General features: G+C 36.6%; 1 protein-coding gene and 1 pseudogene across 1 annotated transcript; both read left to right on the top strand.

Moving 5' to 3' along the window:
- Positions 1-361: 361 nt before the first annotated feature.
- On the top strand, positions 362-12,503 carry LOC127639151 (twinfilin-1-like). The gene is made up of 9 exons (XM_052121026.1): positions 362-483; positions 1,195-1,272; positions 2,403-2,581; positions 3,355-3,450; positions 4,275-4,379; positions 7,270-7,395; positions 7,660-7,810; positions 9,083-9,204; positions 10,827-12,503. Exons 1-9 carry the CDS (start codon positions 459-461, stop codon positions 10,992-10,994), a joined length of 1,050 nt encoding a protein of 349 aa, XP_051976986.1. The 5' UTR covers positions 362-458; the 3' UTR covers positions 10,995-12,503.
- Positions 12,504-12,590: 87 nt separating this feature from the next.
- Positions 12,591-15,385, top strand: LOC127638855 (pseudouridylate synthase PUS7L-like; annotated as a pseudogene).
- The last annotated feature ends 951 nt before the right edge of the window (positions 15,386-16,336 follow it).

Raw genomic sequence — 16,336 nt, 5'->3', positions numbered from 1 at the left:
GAGAGAGATATTGAGTAGGGCTATAGCAAGAAACACAATCTTTTTTTAATTGATAAAACAGAACATAAACAAAATAATTACAGAACTAACATAAATACAAAGTCTATGCATAAGGGCATAATATAAAAGATCGCATTTGTAATCAAAGTGTAGTCGTTTAAAGACAAAATAAAGAAGTATATTTGATAATATATTGTTTACAATCATGTATAACAGAGATGCACAACTAGAAAATAATACGAGGTCAAAAGGCCATAGAAATGTGTTATTTTATATCATTATTTAGGCTACATGTGAACTAAAAGAATCAGAGAAACACGCACTCTGCATAGCGCTCGTGACGCGCGATGGGAGGAGTCACGTGATAGTCATCTTACATTAATGTAGTTACTTCTCGGACTTACGTGTATTTTCACTACTATCATCAACCAACCTGCCGAAGCAGAGGAACAAGCGGAATGTCTCATCAAACCGGCATCCAGGGTAAAATCCTTTGCCATCTTTTATTAGCGAATCAAATAAGCCGGACGGATGTTATTGCATGATAGATGTCACGCACATTTCTGTATTTGACGGTTGTTTTAAAATACAGAAAAGCGGTTGTGGTCGTCGCTATAGACTGAATTACCTCAAGAGTTTTATTGGAAGCGCGCTATAAACAAACCAGAGCCAGACACTGAATCTGTGTCAAGTATGCTCTACTTTTGTTGTTCTAATATGATCATGCAAATAAAGCCAGATTGGCAGTGTGTACTTTCTCATCAGACTGCATTCAGGATTGTGCACTCATAAGGACTCTCAAAGGTCTTTTGGTAATAATTCTGCCACCTTAATTCGAAGGTGTTACTAGTCATTATGTTATGCACAACTATTTACATTCGGATTGAACTGCAGTGGCATTTCGTTGCCAAGACAACAATAGTATGGGATGCATAGAATCAACCATGCTTAAGGTTTGATTATACATCCATAATTATGCTTGTGTTGTGATTTCACTATCATTTTTGAGAGAACATACAAGAGGAATTGACTGAGGTCTCCAAAACTTCAGTCTGTTGTCTTAACAATGCCTCTTTAGATTTGATTCATCAGCCACATTTTACTTCACTCGTCCAGAGATGGTCCACTTTGTCTTGGACTAGAATAAATGGCCTCATTGTCTTGCAATTTTCACTCTGTGCTTTCTGTTCTCAGCTACTGGGGAAGTGAAAGAAATCTTTGCAAAGGCTCGGAATGGTGAATATCGGCTGATCAAAGTAGCGATTGAAAATGGTGAGATGACAGTGTTACATACAGTGGCTTCAGAAAAGGGATCAAATGAAAATTCTCTCATCATTTATTCACCCTCATGCCATCCCAGGTGTGTATGACTTTCTTTCTTCTGCTGAACACAAACAAAGTTTTTTAGAAGAATATCTAATTCTCAGCTCTGTAGGTCCATACAATTCAAGTGAATGGTGACCAAAATTTTGAAGCTCCAAAAAGGCATAATAAAAGGTATATCAAATGTAACTCCTTTCCCCCATAAATCTTGATATCTGTAGACTCCTTGGTGATCATGATTTCAAGCTTGATGACACTTCTTACTGTGTCTAGCACTTTGCTTGTGTGTCTAGCGTTAGGAAGTGTAATCAAGTTTGAAATTATGATCGTGCTTAGAGACTGCAATGCCAAGATTTAGAGTAAAAAAGGAGTTTTTTTGGTCTGATCTCATCCAAAACTAATTTGGATCACTTCAGAAGACATGGATTAAACCAATGTATTACTTTTATCCTGCAGTTATGTGCTTTTTGGAGCTTCACATTTTTAGTCACCATTCACTTTCATTGTATGGACCTACAGAGCTGAGAATGAGATATTCTTCTAAAAATCTTTGTTTCTGTTCAGCAGAAGAAAGAAAGTCATACACATTTTGGATGTAATGAGGGTGAGTAAATGATGAGAGAAGTTTCCTGAACTATTCTTTTAAGTCACTAACTTAACTAACTAGCTAACTTAGCCTAAGATCATTTTTAGCGGCAGCATAAATTCAGGTCAGTTTTAAACAATATCTATTTTGTTATAATCTGAAACATTACAAACTTCTTTTTGTCAATGTTTTGTTTGAAAATGGTATTTGTGTTTCTATATGGCTTTAAAAAAGGCCAAAAAATTGTCTTTTGTACATGTTTGTGTATGGCTTAAGTGTCTAAATACTTTACAGGACCACTGTATATTTGCATATCGGAGCACAACCATTTTTAGGAGCTGTAATAGCTTATGGTTTTTTTGTTTTTTTAAACATACTGAAAATACTACACTACAAATTACATTTGAAATGTTGCTGAATAGTTGAGCATTATTACCCAGCTATGGTAACAGGACAATCACATATCACACTTTCCTCTGTTGGGTTCCTGTAGAGAAACTAGTTATTGGCGGACGCAAACGAGCTGCCAAGAAATGGGACCAAGAATGGGACAGCTATGTTCTACCTCTTGTGGAGGATGACATGCCCTCATACCTTCTCTACAGGTTGGACACCACCAATAACCAGGGTTATGAGTGGATCTTTCTGGCCTGGTCTCCAGACCGCTCTCCAGTGAGTGCTTTTATACCTATCAGACCTGTCTTACCGCTGCAATTAGAGTGGGTTTGAATCCTGTTGTCCCCCTGCAACTCATACAAGTCCTTTGGAAATCACAAGATGACATCCATCCAGTCCATATATACTAGTACAACTGAATTAAAGCTGTTTACTTTTAGATCTGGTTGCCAGTTAAGCCTGTCCACATTTAACCAGTCTATAAATATGCTGTAATAACACTGGATTTGTAGTGCGGTATATAAATGGTCATTAAAGACCCTAAGAAATCAAGATTTTAATCCACATTTGTAACATACTAATTTAGAAAATTCACTTTATCCTGTTGAACCACACTGACATTTATTTTTTTGTCCCTCCCCCTAAAACCATCTTTACCTATCTAGCAAGTTACAATTCAAAGTTCATGGCTGTGATGTAATGAAAAACTGTTGGCTATTTAAAATGAAAGTCCTGCAGTATATCCCATCCCAAATTCTTATTTCAATAGGAAATGCGTTGTCAAGAAAACTGCACTTGGAAAGCAATTTCATCGGGTCTTAGATATAGTAACTGTGTTATAACAAGTTAATGTATCTAAAATGAATCAGGGATAACTGATTCTGAACTGAGTCAGAATAAATTGCCGAGACCAAAAAAAGAGAAAAACCGAGACCAAAACTGTTAAACTAATTTAAAATCCTTAACAAGAAGCCTGCTCTATCAAGACCACTCATCACATTCTTTTTTAAATAAAATATTTTCTAAATGACCCATCATTGTCCTTCCAGGTTCGACAAAAGATGTTATATGCTGCTACGAGGGCTACGCTGAAGAAAGAGTTTGGTGGTGGCCACATTAAAGAGGAGATTTTTGGCACTCTAAAGGTATAACAGATATCTGATGTCATTCTTAAAAGCAAATCCCTCTATGAACAGATCACTGTCATATGTGTCCCTACTAGTGGTCGACCGATATATCGCCAAGGACGATAAATCGGCTGATATTCAGACTTTTTTAATTATCGACATCGGCTGATACATTTTCCTGTTTGGACAATTTTTTTCTTGAGGCTGCCGAAAATCACCTGCTTGCATGTGAAGTGACTGAGACATGTAAACAACCAGTCACGATTAATTTTATTGTAAGATGCAATCGTTTAACTACAATAATAGACCGGTGTGCAACAAAGGATTATTTAAACAGTCCGCATATCAGAACCGCGGCACACGCGTCTGAGCTCATAATGTTAAAGTGCTCACCTGTTTCATTCTCCCTCTCTCTCCTCAACAGTTCCCTGTAACTTTTAACTGTCTTGTCTAATGATAAAAAGGCAAATATAAATAAAACTAATATCATATACCGTCTGAAAATATGCGCATATCTCATTTAAACAGATGTAATAAACCAACCTCACACAACTTCAGCAGATCCAGCATCATGTGGAGCGCTCATATATTTACCTCTAAAGCACATATTCTATCAGCCTTTTCTTCTTGTGTACATAAATTACAAAAATGTGATGACTAAACAGAAATCAGAAGAAACTACTATATACCATTTAAAATACAATATCATTTTTTTAGAATGTTTTTTTTTTTTTTTTACAAAGTTTTGTCTGAAATGTATATAGTGTTAAATAAGAGCTAAATAAAAAATAAAAAACATATCAGAGGACCACTAGTCCCTACTAATGAATCTCTCTGCCCAGGATGATGTCTCTCTAAACGGGTATAAAAAGTACCTTACCTCCCAGTCAGCGCCTCTCCCCCTGACAGCAGCAGAAGAGGAACTAAGGCAAATCAAACTCAATGAGGTAATTTTAGCATCAACATAAGCACCACATGGGTATACATGTAAGGCAAGCACTTTATTAAAATAAGGCAAAAACCACATCAGTCGAACAGTCATGTCAGGCTTTTGTGACCAAAAACCATATTTTTTTGCCAAAATATACATTATATGTATGTATACATTATATATATATATATATATATATATATATATATATATATATATATATATATATATATTATTTATTTTTATACTGTGCAAAAGTTTTAGGCACTTGGATTTCTTCAAAAACTAGTGCCATAGTTAATTTTCATTTTTCAATTAACCTCATCCAAAGTCTAGTAAACATAAAAGAAGCTAAATCAATATTTGGTGTGACCTACTTTGCCTTCAAAACAGCACCAGTTATCATAGGGGCACCTGGGCACCATTTTTCTTGGTTGTTGGCAGATAGGATGTTCCAAGCTTCTTGGAGAATTTACCACAGTTCCTCTATCTAGTTAGGCTGTCTCAATTACTTCTCTCTCTTCATGTACTTCCAGACTGACTCGATATTCAATGGGGGTCTCCATGATTGGCCCAATCCACCTGTTGCAGTGCTATGTGTTATTCTGTTCTATTAGCAGAAGATATGTCTGGGAGTCTAAAATGTATATTTCCTAGTGACACACTATAGCTAAAGATATAAATAACCATCTTAAGAAAAATGTTTTTGTTAAACAATCTTGTGTACCTAAGACTTTTGCACAGTACTGTACACACACACACACACCGATCAGCCACAACATTAAAATCACCTGCCTAATATTGTGTAGGTCCCCCTTGTGCCACCAATACAGTGCCAACCCGCGTCTCAGAATAGCTATTCTTCTCACCAAAATTGTACAGAGCGGTTATCTGAGTTATCGTACACTTTTTCGGTTCTCTAATCAACAAGGTGTTTCTGTCCACAGAGCTGCCGCTCACTGGTTGTTTTTTGTTTTTGGCACCATTCTGAGTACATTTTAGAGACTGTTGTGTGTGAAAATTCCAGGAGATCAGCAGTTACAGAAATACTCAAACCAGCCCATCTGGTACCAACTATCATGCCACACTCAAAATCATTGAGATCAAATTTTTCCCCATTCTGATGGTTGATGTGAACATTAACTTAAGCTCCTGACCCGTATCTGCATGATTTTATACACTGTACTGCTGCCACACAATTGGCTGATTAGATAATCACATGGATGATTGTTGGTGCAAGGCGGGCTGGTTTAAGTATTTCTGTAACTGCTGATCTCCTGGGATTTTCACACTCAACAGTCTATAGAATTCACTCCAGATGGTACCAAAAACAAAAAACATCCTGTGAGCAGCAGTTGTGTGGCTGGAAATGCCTTGTTGATGGGAGAAGTCAACAGAGATTTGCCAGACTGGTTCGAATTGACAGTCTATGGAAACTCAGATAACCGCTCTGTACAATTGTGGTGTGGTATGCTCATATATAGCGATATCAAAAACTATTATATGCAAGTATACACTTGGTCATATTTACAGATTTGTATGTTTTTATATGATAAATTTATCTGACAACCATGCATAGATGCCATAGTTGTTGTATACTGTACCTCTTAATGTATCTTTGGCTGTGTGTCTATGGTCTCGCATATAACCATGCCCATTTCCCTTTGCCCCTGTAAGTCAAAGCCAACAGTATTAACATGATTTGTTGTTGGAAAATGTCTGCTGAAAACATAAACGTAATGTAACATGGCATCAGACATACACACCTACTAAAAATAGAGAAGCTTAGTCCCCGGAAAGCTCATATGCACTCTCTCATTTTATCCAACTCCTGGAACCAATTAAAAAAAGATGCTGGGGGCAGTGTATATGAATTGGCAACCCTCAAACCATAAAGGAATGTGCTGTGACTCTTAAATTGTTCATTGGCTGTTTCAGAATGACAGGATGCTGAACTTGACCAATCAGAGTGCTGGCTGCAATTCTCATAGGAAGATAATTTTACACTAATCTACATGTATGAGAGGACAGGAAAGCAGCTTTGTGATGTTTCGTCTTTACTAATTTGCTGAAAGAGAGATTGCATGTATTGAGTGGTTCAAATCCAGGATGAGGTTGACACAGTGTGGGCCGCACAGAAAGTGGTGTGCCAGTGCAAAAGAGGGCCTCTCATCTTCATCATATTTTTGTATAAGACCCATTTATTTGTGGCAAAAGTAACCATTAATGGACTTATCATGAAAAGGAATAGATCAGAATGTTGAATTTATTAAAAGCGGTCATGGTGTTACAATTGCACAATTGTAAGTCTTGAAAAATAATGATATTATTACTCTGTATCTCAAATCAGTAGTAATATTACAGAATAGTTTTTCATCTGATCAGTCTTCATCTAGATACTCATTTTGCTAGATACTTGATTTAATTATGCATTTTAAACAAATAATTTTGCAATTTAATTTTGTGTTACATTTGCCCCCCAACCTCACAGCTATGATAACATTTTATATGGTAGTAACAGTGACAGCTTAACAATCTGTCGTTTATGTACATTTTTAAAACCTAGTTTTTTACTAGGTGATTGTCAACTAATAAAATGGATATTAGTTTGAAGGGATGAAAACAGCAGAAGTAAAATGCAGAATATTGGAAAATTTGAAAAATAATATATATATATATATAAAATTGTGTTTTATTTGGAAATTTTAGACATTATACATGCCCTTAAATATGTTTTTTTTTTTTTACATGAAATGCAGCAGTATTGTATATAAATTAAAACACTCAATGATGGGATTGCACAACTCATTCCTAATCATTTAACAGCCTTCGTGACTGCATTAGTGACCACAGGTCAGTGTGTAAATATTGTTCAAGGCTTGTGTGTTTTAAATGTGTATTTTCAGCTGCAGACAGACATCCACGTTTACACAAAGCAGCAGACTCTTCAGGGTGTGGCATTCCCCATGCAGAGAGAAGCTGTTCACGCGCTGGAGCAGTTCAGGGAGAAGAGGATTAACTACGTTCAACTGGTACATCAGGCTTTTCTCTTCACCCACCACTCCCAACAGCTCCATACAAAAGCATCTTATCCATCCTTTTCATGCTTTGCTTTCTGTTATTCACAGTCAATACAGATATTGCACTCACCTGAATTGCCTCATGGCAATAAATCCATATTTATTTAAGAACCTGTTGGATTGACCCCTAACTATATAACCCCTAACTTCATGTGACACAAAGACCTATAGTAGTTATTCAAAGAGAGTTATTGATTATGTCCATTCCCTTAACAGGAAATCGATTTTTCTAAAGAATCCATCAAGTTGTCCAGCACAACACCTACGGAATTGAGAGACCTGCCGAAAAGGATCCCTAAAGATGCGCCGAGATATCACTTTTTCCTCTACAAACACTCCCATGAAGGAGACTACCTTGAGTCCACAGGTAAGAGGGGCATGTCAGATGTTCATTGTAATTAATTAAAATATCAAATGTGATTTTGGTTAAATTTTATTAGGCTATTTTACATATTTATATAGGATGTAATATATAAAAGATGCAGCAGGATTTATTGTCAATTTATTTTGTAATTGAATGTTTTAAACATTTATTTTCTAACTGGTGAAATATTGCAAAATATTTTAAAGGGACAGTTCACCCAAAATCCTCAGCATTTACTCACCCTCAAGACTTTCTTTCTTCTGAAAGATTTTCAGAAGAATATCTCAGCTCAGTAGGTCAACACAATGCAAGTGAATGGTGACCAAAACTTTGAAGCTCGAAGTTATATTATATAGGAATTATATTTAGCTATGTTCTCACCCAAACATTTATTAATCGCTACGACATGGATTAAAACATTGGAGTTTTATTGATTACTTTTATGCTGCTTTTGTGTGCTTTTTATAGCTTAAAAGTTTTGGTCACTATTCCCTTGCATTGTATGGACCTACAGAGCTGATATAATCTTCTAAAAATCTTTGTTTGTGTTCTGCAGAAGAAAGAAAATAATACACATCTGGAATGGCATGAGGGTGAGTAAATGATGGGAGACTTTTTATTCTGAGGGTAAAAATTTGGGTTATATCCAGTGCTCAACTGAAGTCGGCTGGCCGTTGCGCACCAATACGCGAACAAGTGTGCCAGGCTCCTGCAAAACGAGCAGCGAGTGCTGGTTCTGTCCTGCATAGCCTCCGTGTCTCAACTTTAACATGGTCATGATATTTGTGGTTTGAAATTCAGATTTCATTTTAGTATACAACAGTGGTGCGAAGTCTTAAGGTGTACATAATATTATCATTTTTTCCATGTTATTTATGAGTTAAAGAGAAGAGTGTCACACTTGTTTTCATCAACTTCTCTTAGACTTACTAAATAACAGGGCTTTTATAATGATATTAAATAATACTATAACTAAATATATTTATGAATAAATGCCATATTATATTAAATAAATATATAATAGTATTATTTTGTAAGAGACAAAGTGACAAACAAAGGCCTCTTTTTGGAGTGTGTCCAGCATATTTGCACATCTGCACATTTACTTCTAGCAAATCACCCGCAATATGCACACACACACTATTCAATAGATTGCACAAGTAAATTAGAACCTGTTATTTGGACTCTTAGTAAATCAGGACCTTAGTGTCTAAAATAGGTTTTGATGGGTTTATAAATTTTTGTCTGTGTGTGTGTTTGCTTGTGTTTTTGCAGTGTTCATCTACTCAATGCCTGGTTATAATTGTAGCATCAAAGAGAGAATGCTGTACTCAAGCTGCAAAAATCCTCTTATTGACACAGTGGAGAAAAATGTAGGCATTGAAATCGCTAAAAAGGTAAACCTATATCATTAGCTGGGTTTTTATCAGCCTATTTTTATGCAAATTTTGGGATCTCGCAAATAAAATGTTTTAGTTTTTTTTCTTTCTTTTTTTTGCTTGAGGTGGATAAATGTTTTATTTAATAAAAGGCATGCGGATTAACAATAATGGAAATACAATTTTGAAAATATCCCTTTAAAATATATATAGGAATATAGAAGTGAATCAAAAAAGTCTGACAACGTCCAAAAATTGTGACTGCTTCCACAAGCCATGTGAATACATAATTTGCTTAGAGAATATCATCAATATCATTGCATAGCATTTCAGATGTTGCTTTGGTTATTGTGAAATGTTGGACACAAAGCCTGTCATCAAAATTATTGACTACTATAACCTCCTGAAACTGTCTGACAAGCTTTTGCTTGCAGATACAAGGCATCTGCTGCTGAATGCTAGCAAACATGAAGATCGTGAGAGTGTTTTGTCCGCGTACTCTAAACCGCAAGCAATGTATTACATTTAATTAAAGACCCTGAGTGGCAATAAGTTCCATTTCTATTTTGTGTCAGTTGGACCGGAAGTGACAATTTTGTTCTCTTAAACACATGGGATTTGCAGCTTTATTTGCAAATAATTTTTGTGATATTCAGATTTTGCATATAAAATAAATGTATAACTTGGATGAAGCTAATGGTACAAGTCAAAATTTTGAACACACCTACTCATTATTATTACTATTTTCTACCTTTTAGAAATAATAGTACATTTACATTTATTCATTTAGCAGACACTATTATCCAAAGCGACTTAGAAATGAGGAATACAATGGAAGCGATTCATCCTAATGACGCAGTAATAAGAAAAGTGCTGTAATACAAAGTTACAAATTGCTCTGTGAAGCACTAGTAGTGAGAAAGGCGAAAGACAGTGATTAAAAGAATGATTTGAGAGTTTGCTTGTTTTTTAGGAAGATAGAAGAAATGTATTGCACTTGAAAGAGCGAGTGTAGATAGGGTGGTGCGAAGCCAGTGGTTGCTCTGTAAGTGAGCATCCATGACTTCAACTTGATGCCAGCAACCATTGGCAACCAGTGCAGATCGATGAAGAGAGCCATGACATACACATGTCGTACCACAACGTTCTGGATCAATTGCAAAGGTAATTGCAAAGGTTTGACTGTACATGCAGGAAGTCCTGCCAGAAGAGCATTGCAGTAGTCCAGTCTAGAAATAACAAGAGCCTGAACAAGGAAGTGTTGCATGCTCATATTTTTCATATACAGAGCAAATCTGCATGATAGGACTGTTCTTGCAGTGTGATCTGTGAAGTTAAACTGATCGTCAAATACAACCCCAAGATGTCTGTTTATCTTGGATAGTGTTATTGTTGAAGAGTATAGTTGAATGGTAGTCATAAAAGCTATTAAATACAGTAAATATGAAATTTAAGTATGGGAATTATTTAGACCAAAAAGGTTTTTTAATTAAGTGCGTCCAAACTTCTAACTGGTATTGTATATATTTGTTACCATATATAATTGTTGAGCAGGCCTACATAGTGTTGATGCACAAAATTAAAAGGTGGACATTGTCCCATCATTTCATAGTATATTGCTCATGTAATTCTCTTTCTAGTTGGAGATTGACAATGGTGATGAACTGACTAGTGATTACATGTACGAAGAGGTCCATCCCAAGCAGCATGTGCACAAGCAAGCCTTTGCCAAACCCAAGGGGCCAACTGGGAAGAAGAGTGGTCGAAGAATCACACAGGCGCCAGAGGATGGCGGCAATGACAATTAAACCACTTCCACCACCTATTCCGTGATTGATAGTGGTACATTCCACCTAGTCAAATAGAACCCTGTCCTTGAACCGAATCTCTAGTTTACCTTGATTCAAGTAGACCACAGCCCTGTAGCCTGATCTATGCACAAAGTAAAACACTAAGCCTACAAAATTAGATTTTGTAGCTTGTGATATGAAGAAGACAGATTGCGGTACACAAGACTGTATTCACCAAGCTTTCACTTGCATTCAAGGATGCCATCTGTGATGTTCCTTGAAATAGTTTTAACACTTTTACACTGTTTACTTGCATATTGTACATTGACTTGTTTTTTTTAGCCCAGATTATGATACAGATTGCAATTTTGTTGAAATAGACAATGCGTATAGCGCTTTCTTTCCAGAATTCATTGATTGCTCTAAAGCATGATTTTCGAGAAAAACTTTCATGTCCTAGAGAATGGCTTCCCATAAACAGATATCTAGTCTAGCCCAGATATAAATTGCACTTTCAATGGTAGCTTTCCAATAAAATTAAATTTTATCTGAGGACTAGGGTTAATATTTGTCTGACAGATTAGCCTCAGAATAGGGTAGTATATGTCAAGGTTAGGCTTTATTAATGTTTGGAAAACCAGCCCTGAAAGTTAAACAGTCCATGGCTGGTCTTAACTTGAGTCCATGAATCTTGCCTTATGTGATTGAACAACCCTGATCAGGAAGGTCAGAAGTTCAGCTATGTTTTATGAGTCACAAGCATTATTAATTAACTTTCTGATTTATTAGGTTGTAAAACAGTTTGATATTCCAGTTGAAAATCAGAGGGATTTCTTAAACAGTGACCAGAGATGTCAAATCAGGACTAAGTTTATCAGTATTCTGACTGCCTCTGAAGTGTTTTCGATGAAGGATTTGCCAAAAGTGAAGTGCTAAAAAATGTCCTATACCTTTTTTAAATTCAGATTTAGTCTTAAAAGTTAATCTTGTGAATCTTTAATGGAGGAATGTTTAATTATAGAGAGAGGGATTATAGAGTTTGTAGAAGAACCAGTCATAACAGAAATCAGAAACAATGATGCACTCTGCATCTTAGCTATTTTCACGTTCTTTTAGTGAAGACTAAACCTGCAGAGATACTATTTTTCTAAGCCTGTACAACAGGCTTATATGTCCAGATAATGTTGTTGTCTAACATATCGAATTGAGTGTCCATGGTTTCAAGGGTTTATAGCCATCTTTTCTGTTTAAGCAAATGTTTACATGTCAACTAATGGGTGGCCTTTACTATATGCCATTCGCAACCACTTTATTTCATTAGCATCTCATTTGTGCTGCTGTTGAAGCCACTCATAAGGGAAGGGACTACATGACCCAGAGTTCCATCTACTGACAACAGGCAAACCACCACTAACATGTGTCCTGTGTGAGGGTATTATTCTTCAGGAACATTGTAGTTCAAAGTCATAAATGTATTTTTTTCTATGCATTGTGTATGAAAGGGGGAGAGAAAAATAAAAAGATTTGAAGATACTTATAATGTTGGAGTCGCTTTGCCAACTTTTCCTGTTTTAGAATGCGTGTGCTGTGATTATACAGGTGCATCTAAAAAAAATGTATATCGTGGAAAAGTTCCATGGACAATATGTTAACAGTTCAAATATTCAGGAAGAACCCACAAAAAGACCCTCTCAAGCAAGTCAAGCTACAATTTCATGGGATTTAAATCAAAACAATCTACACCAGATGATGCAGACCTTTTAAATCAGGATTGTTTTAATGTGGGTATCATTTTGTGTCCAGCTATGAACATAGAGCTGGAACAATTCACTAACAAAATTAAAACGGGAGCCAGTCTGATGGTTAACAGGAATGCATGGACTTGTCTTTGGGTAGTTTTGCTGATAAGCAGCAGAGAGCTGTTGTCCAAAGAGCAGTATGGCACAACTTCACCTTCCTGCAGACTGAAACCAACCAATCAGAGATTGGGTCTTCAGAGATGACCCAGACTTCAAGGAGCTTTCAAAGTTGGTCTCTGAAGGAGAGGCCGAGGAGTTTCTCAGGTTCATTGATGCCAAAGTGCCTGGTTCTGTGTTCACCTTCCAGCCTGATGACAACAAGGAGCACCGCTTCACCATTTCAGTTCATTTCGGACTTCAGTTCACCATTTTGTTATCAGGCAGTTTTGGAAGCTGGTGGAAACCCAAGAGCTTCAGCGACCAGCAGAAGACTTCCACTACAGTAAGACTCAAGGAGAGAAGCAAGCAACCCAAGAAGAGGACAATAACTGACTGTGAAGCAGAAGAAGAGCTGACATTATACACTGGTGAGGATAGGAAGATAAACATCACATGACCAACATCTCTTTTATCACATAAAACATTCTATGTAAAAATGGTTGTTCTTTTTTTCCCCTCAGCTTTCACACTGCACAAAGAGAACTTGGAGACTTTGGTGCCGTCAGCTACATGCAAGAGTGTAGGTTTGCTTTGAAAGTTTTTAGGGACATATTGCAAGGATAATATTCAAAATATTGGTATTAAGAAATGCGAGAGTCAGTCTGGTAATATAGGCAAAATAACATTATTATGAAGTCTCATTTCTCTGCCCCACCATACTAAATATTAGCCTCTTTTTAAAAAATAATGTATATAGAGTAAACAAATTAATAACTGACAAATATGTAGTGATGTGCGATGCAAAGTCAAAAAATTAGATTTACCTGAATAAAGTAATATCTAAGGGACATAAAGTGACATCCTGTGAAATGTATTATCCACCATTAAATAAATGGAAATCTAAACAAAGGGTAAATGAACAATTTACATGTGCAAAATGGCATCACAACATAAACAAATTATGAGGAGAATGGAACATTGACATTTTGCCCCACTTTTTGCTTTCCAACTTCCCTCACTCCCACATAAAAGGTTCTTCTTATTTGTATGTACTTACATTTTTATCTGAAAAAGCAGGCCTGCTGAACAAATTAGGCTTTAGGCTTAGCATACTGTGACCGGTATGCTAAGCCTGTGACTGGACAGCCGCAACGTGCAAGCTCTCGGCCGTCTGAACACCGCTTTGTGCTTGTGCTTGGCGTTTTATGTCATATGACAGCTGTGAGAGCTGCAGGTCATTGTTGTTTGTTTCATCACTCCAGCAGGGACCTCTTGTTTGGACATTTAATTTCTCCTCTTTTACTCATTCTGTTTGAACTGTTTGTTGGATCACACTCCTGAATACATACCATCATTGGTACTATTGATGACCATTTCACGTGTTGCCAACATGGCAGCGCCCATGAGGGGGCGACCCGCTCCATGTAAAATTAAACAGCTTTTAGAAGTTACTTGAGTGTACATAATTTTCAACATATTTAAAAAATAAAAATGCTATTCATGTATTTGTGCAAAACTTTTTAATTGGCAACAACTTACCTAGTGCACCTTTAATTTACAAAACGTGATTTTCCAATCTATCCTGATGCTCTTCTCCAATGTGCAAACAAATATACTTATTATTATTATTATTATTATTATTAAGTATTTGGAGTTATACCAGCATCTTAACAATCTTCCGGATTAAAAGCACAATCCGGATTCTCCATTGAGCTGCATGCAAAAACAGGTGCAAAAAACCTTTTCAGGTGTTTTGAGTTAATTAGCTGATTAGAGTGTGGCACCCGGTGTCTTCAATATTGAACCTTTTCACAATATTCAGAGATACTAAATTTGGGATTTTCATTAGTTGTCAGTTTTAATCATCACAATTAAATGAAATAAACATTTGAAATATATCAGTCTGTGTAATGAATGAATATAATATCCAAGTTTCACTTTTTGAATGGAATTACTGAAATAAATCAACGTTTTGATGATATTCTAATTATATGACCAGCACCTGTACACACACACACACACACAATGTATTCATTTACACACCTTCGTGTTATTTCAAACTTTATTTTCATGTTATTTGAATGTTAGAAATTAATAGCCTTCATTATGTTTGCACCTCTCTCTTCAGGGAATGTCAAGGAGACTCTGGCACTGATGGCAACTTACAAAGCCAGAGCAGTTTATTCTCCATACACTACACTGGTACGGGAGCGGACTGGAGGGCTGCACATGTGGCTGGTTCAGTTTGAGGCTCTTCTACCTCCACTCCTACCGCAGCAGAATGTGGAACGAAGCAGCCACATACCGGCTCCAAAAACTGGGCTTCAAGCCAGTCCAGGGAGATCTGGTGTGGGGTGCATGTGAGAAGGGGCATGAAGACATCACAGAGGAACTGAATGCTCCACAGTTTAGCAACAAATGTCTCAATGTCAATAATGAAGCATAGTAATATATCTTAATCAAAAGGTCATGTTCAATTGTACTTTTTTTCTCTGTAGGTCCATGTTGTGACCTGAAGAAGAAAAGGAAAATGTTTTCTCATTAGACCAGATATTTATTCAAACAAGATTGGGCTTTGACTTGGATGCATCCTGTTATGCTACTGTGTGTCTCAGGGAGATTATGAAATGTGATGTTTCGTAGTTCATCGACATTGATAAGATAACAGTCATGCAGGATGAAATGTTCAGAAATAATTTTGTGCAAAGTGTAAATGACCACTAGATGGAAGTGATGTTCAGCAAAACACTGACAAGAAAAGAATGTTTATTTTGTCCAGAGAGCTGTGCTTCTGGTATGACCTGTTCTGTTTTAGTTTTTAAAAAAATCAGTCCTATTATGAGTTAAAAGTTGCTGGTTCATCCCTGCATGTAGCGAGCCATGTCATCACTGCCCCTAAGCAAGGTACGTAACTCTTCTAACCATCTAAAAATGTATTATGTTCATGGTAACATCATTATGATTCAGTCAAAGTCTCTAAGAATTAAATTCATTGACCTATAGGTGGATTGGATGTAGAGCTTGTCTCATTCACAGCACTTTTTTGAGAACCTACTCTAATGTGGCTCACTTGAATGAGCAACTGCAACTGGAGGAGGAGGTACAAGGTTTGATCCTGGCCTGAGCTAGAACTGGCCAACGTACACTAAACACGAGGGAGGCTGCCTTAGTGGTGTTTTCCCCCACCCTTTCAGAGAATTGACCACAGGGCTTATGCATCAGGTGGAGAAGAATTCGATTTTGTTTAAAGTAATTCGGAAGATGAACCAACTAATCAAAAGAAATAGCTGGGATCTAACCAGTGATCCTTCTGTCTCAATGTCATTGCCTTCCATACTGAGCTACCATGTTTGCGCATCAAAACAGGTTCTGTTATATTCCTTGTCTAAAGTAATTCTGAAGATGATCAACTAGTCTGAGTGATGTCACTCTTGTTGGGATTCAAACCCATGTTCATTCAGG

The sequence above is a fragment of the Xyrauchen texanus genome, chromosome 47 (genome assembly GCF_025860055.1).
Source record: "Xyrauchen texanus isolate HMW12.3.18 chromosome 47, RBS_HiC_50CHRs, whole genome shotgun sequence".
Classification (NCBI taxonomy): domain Eukaryota; kingdom Metazoa; phylum Chordata; class Actinopteri; order Cypriniformes; family Catostomidae; genus Xyrauchen; species Xyrauchen texanus.
Note: the sequence above shows the minus strand (reverse complement) of the source record. Positions and strands in the feature narration are given on the sequence as shown.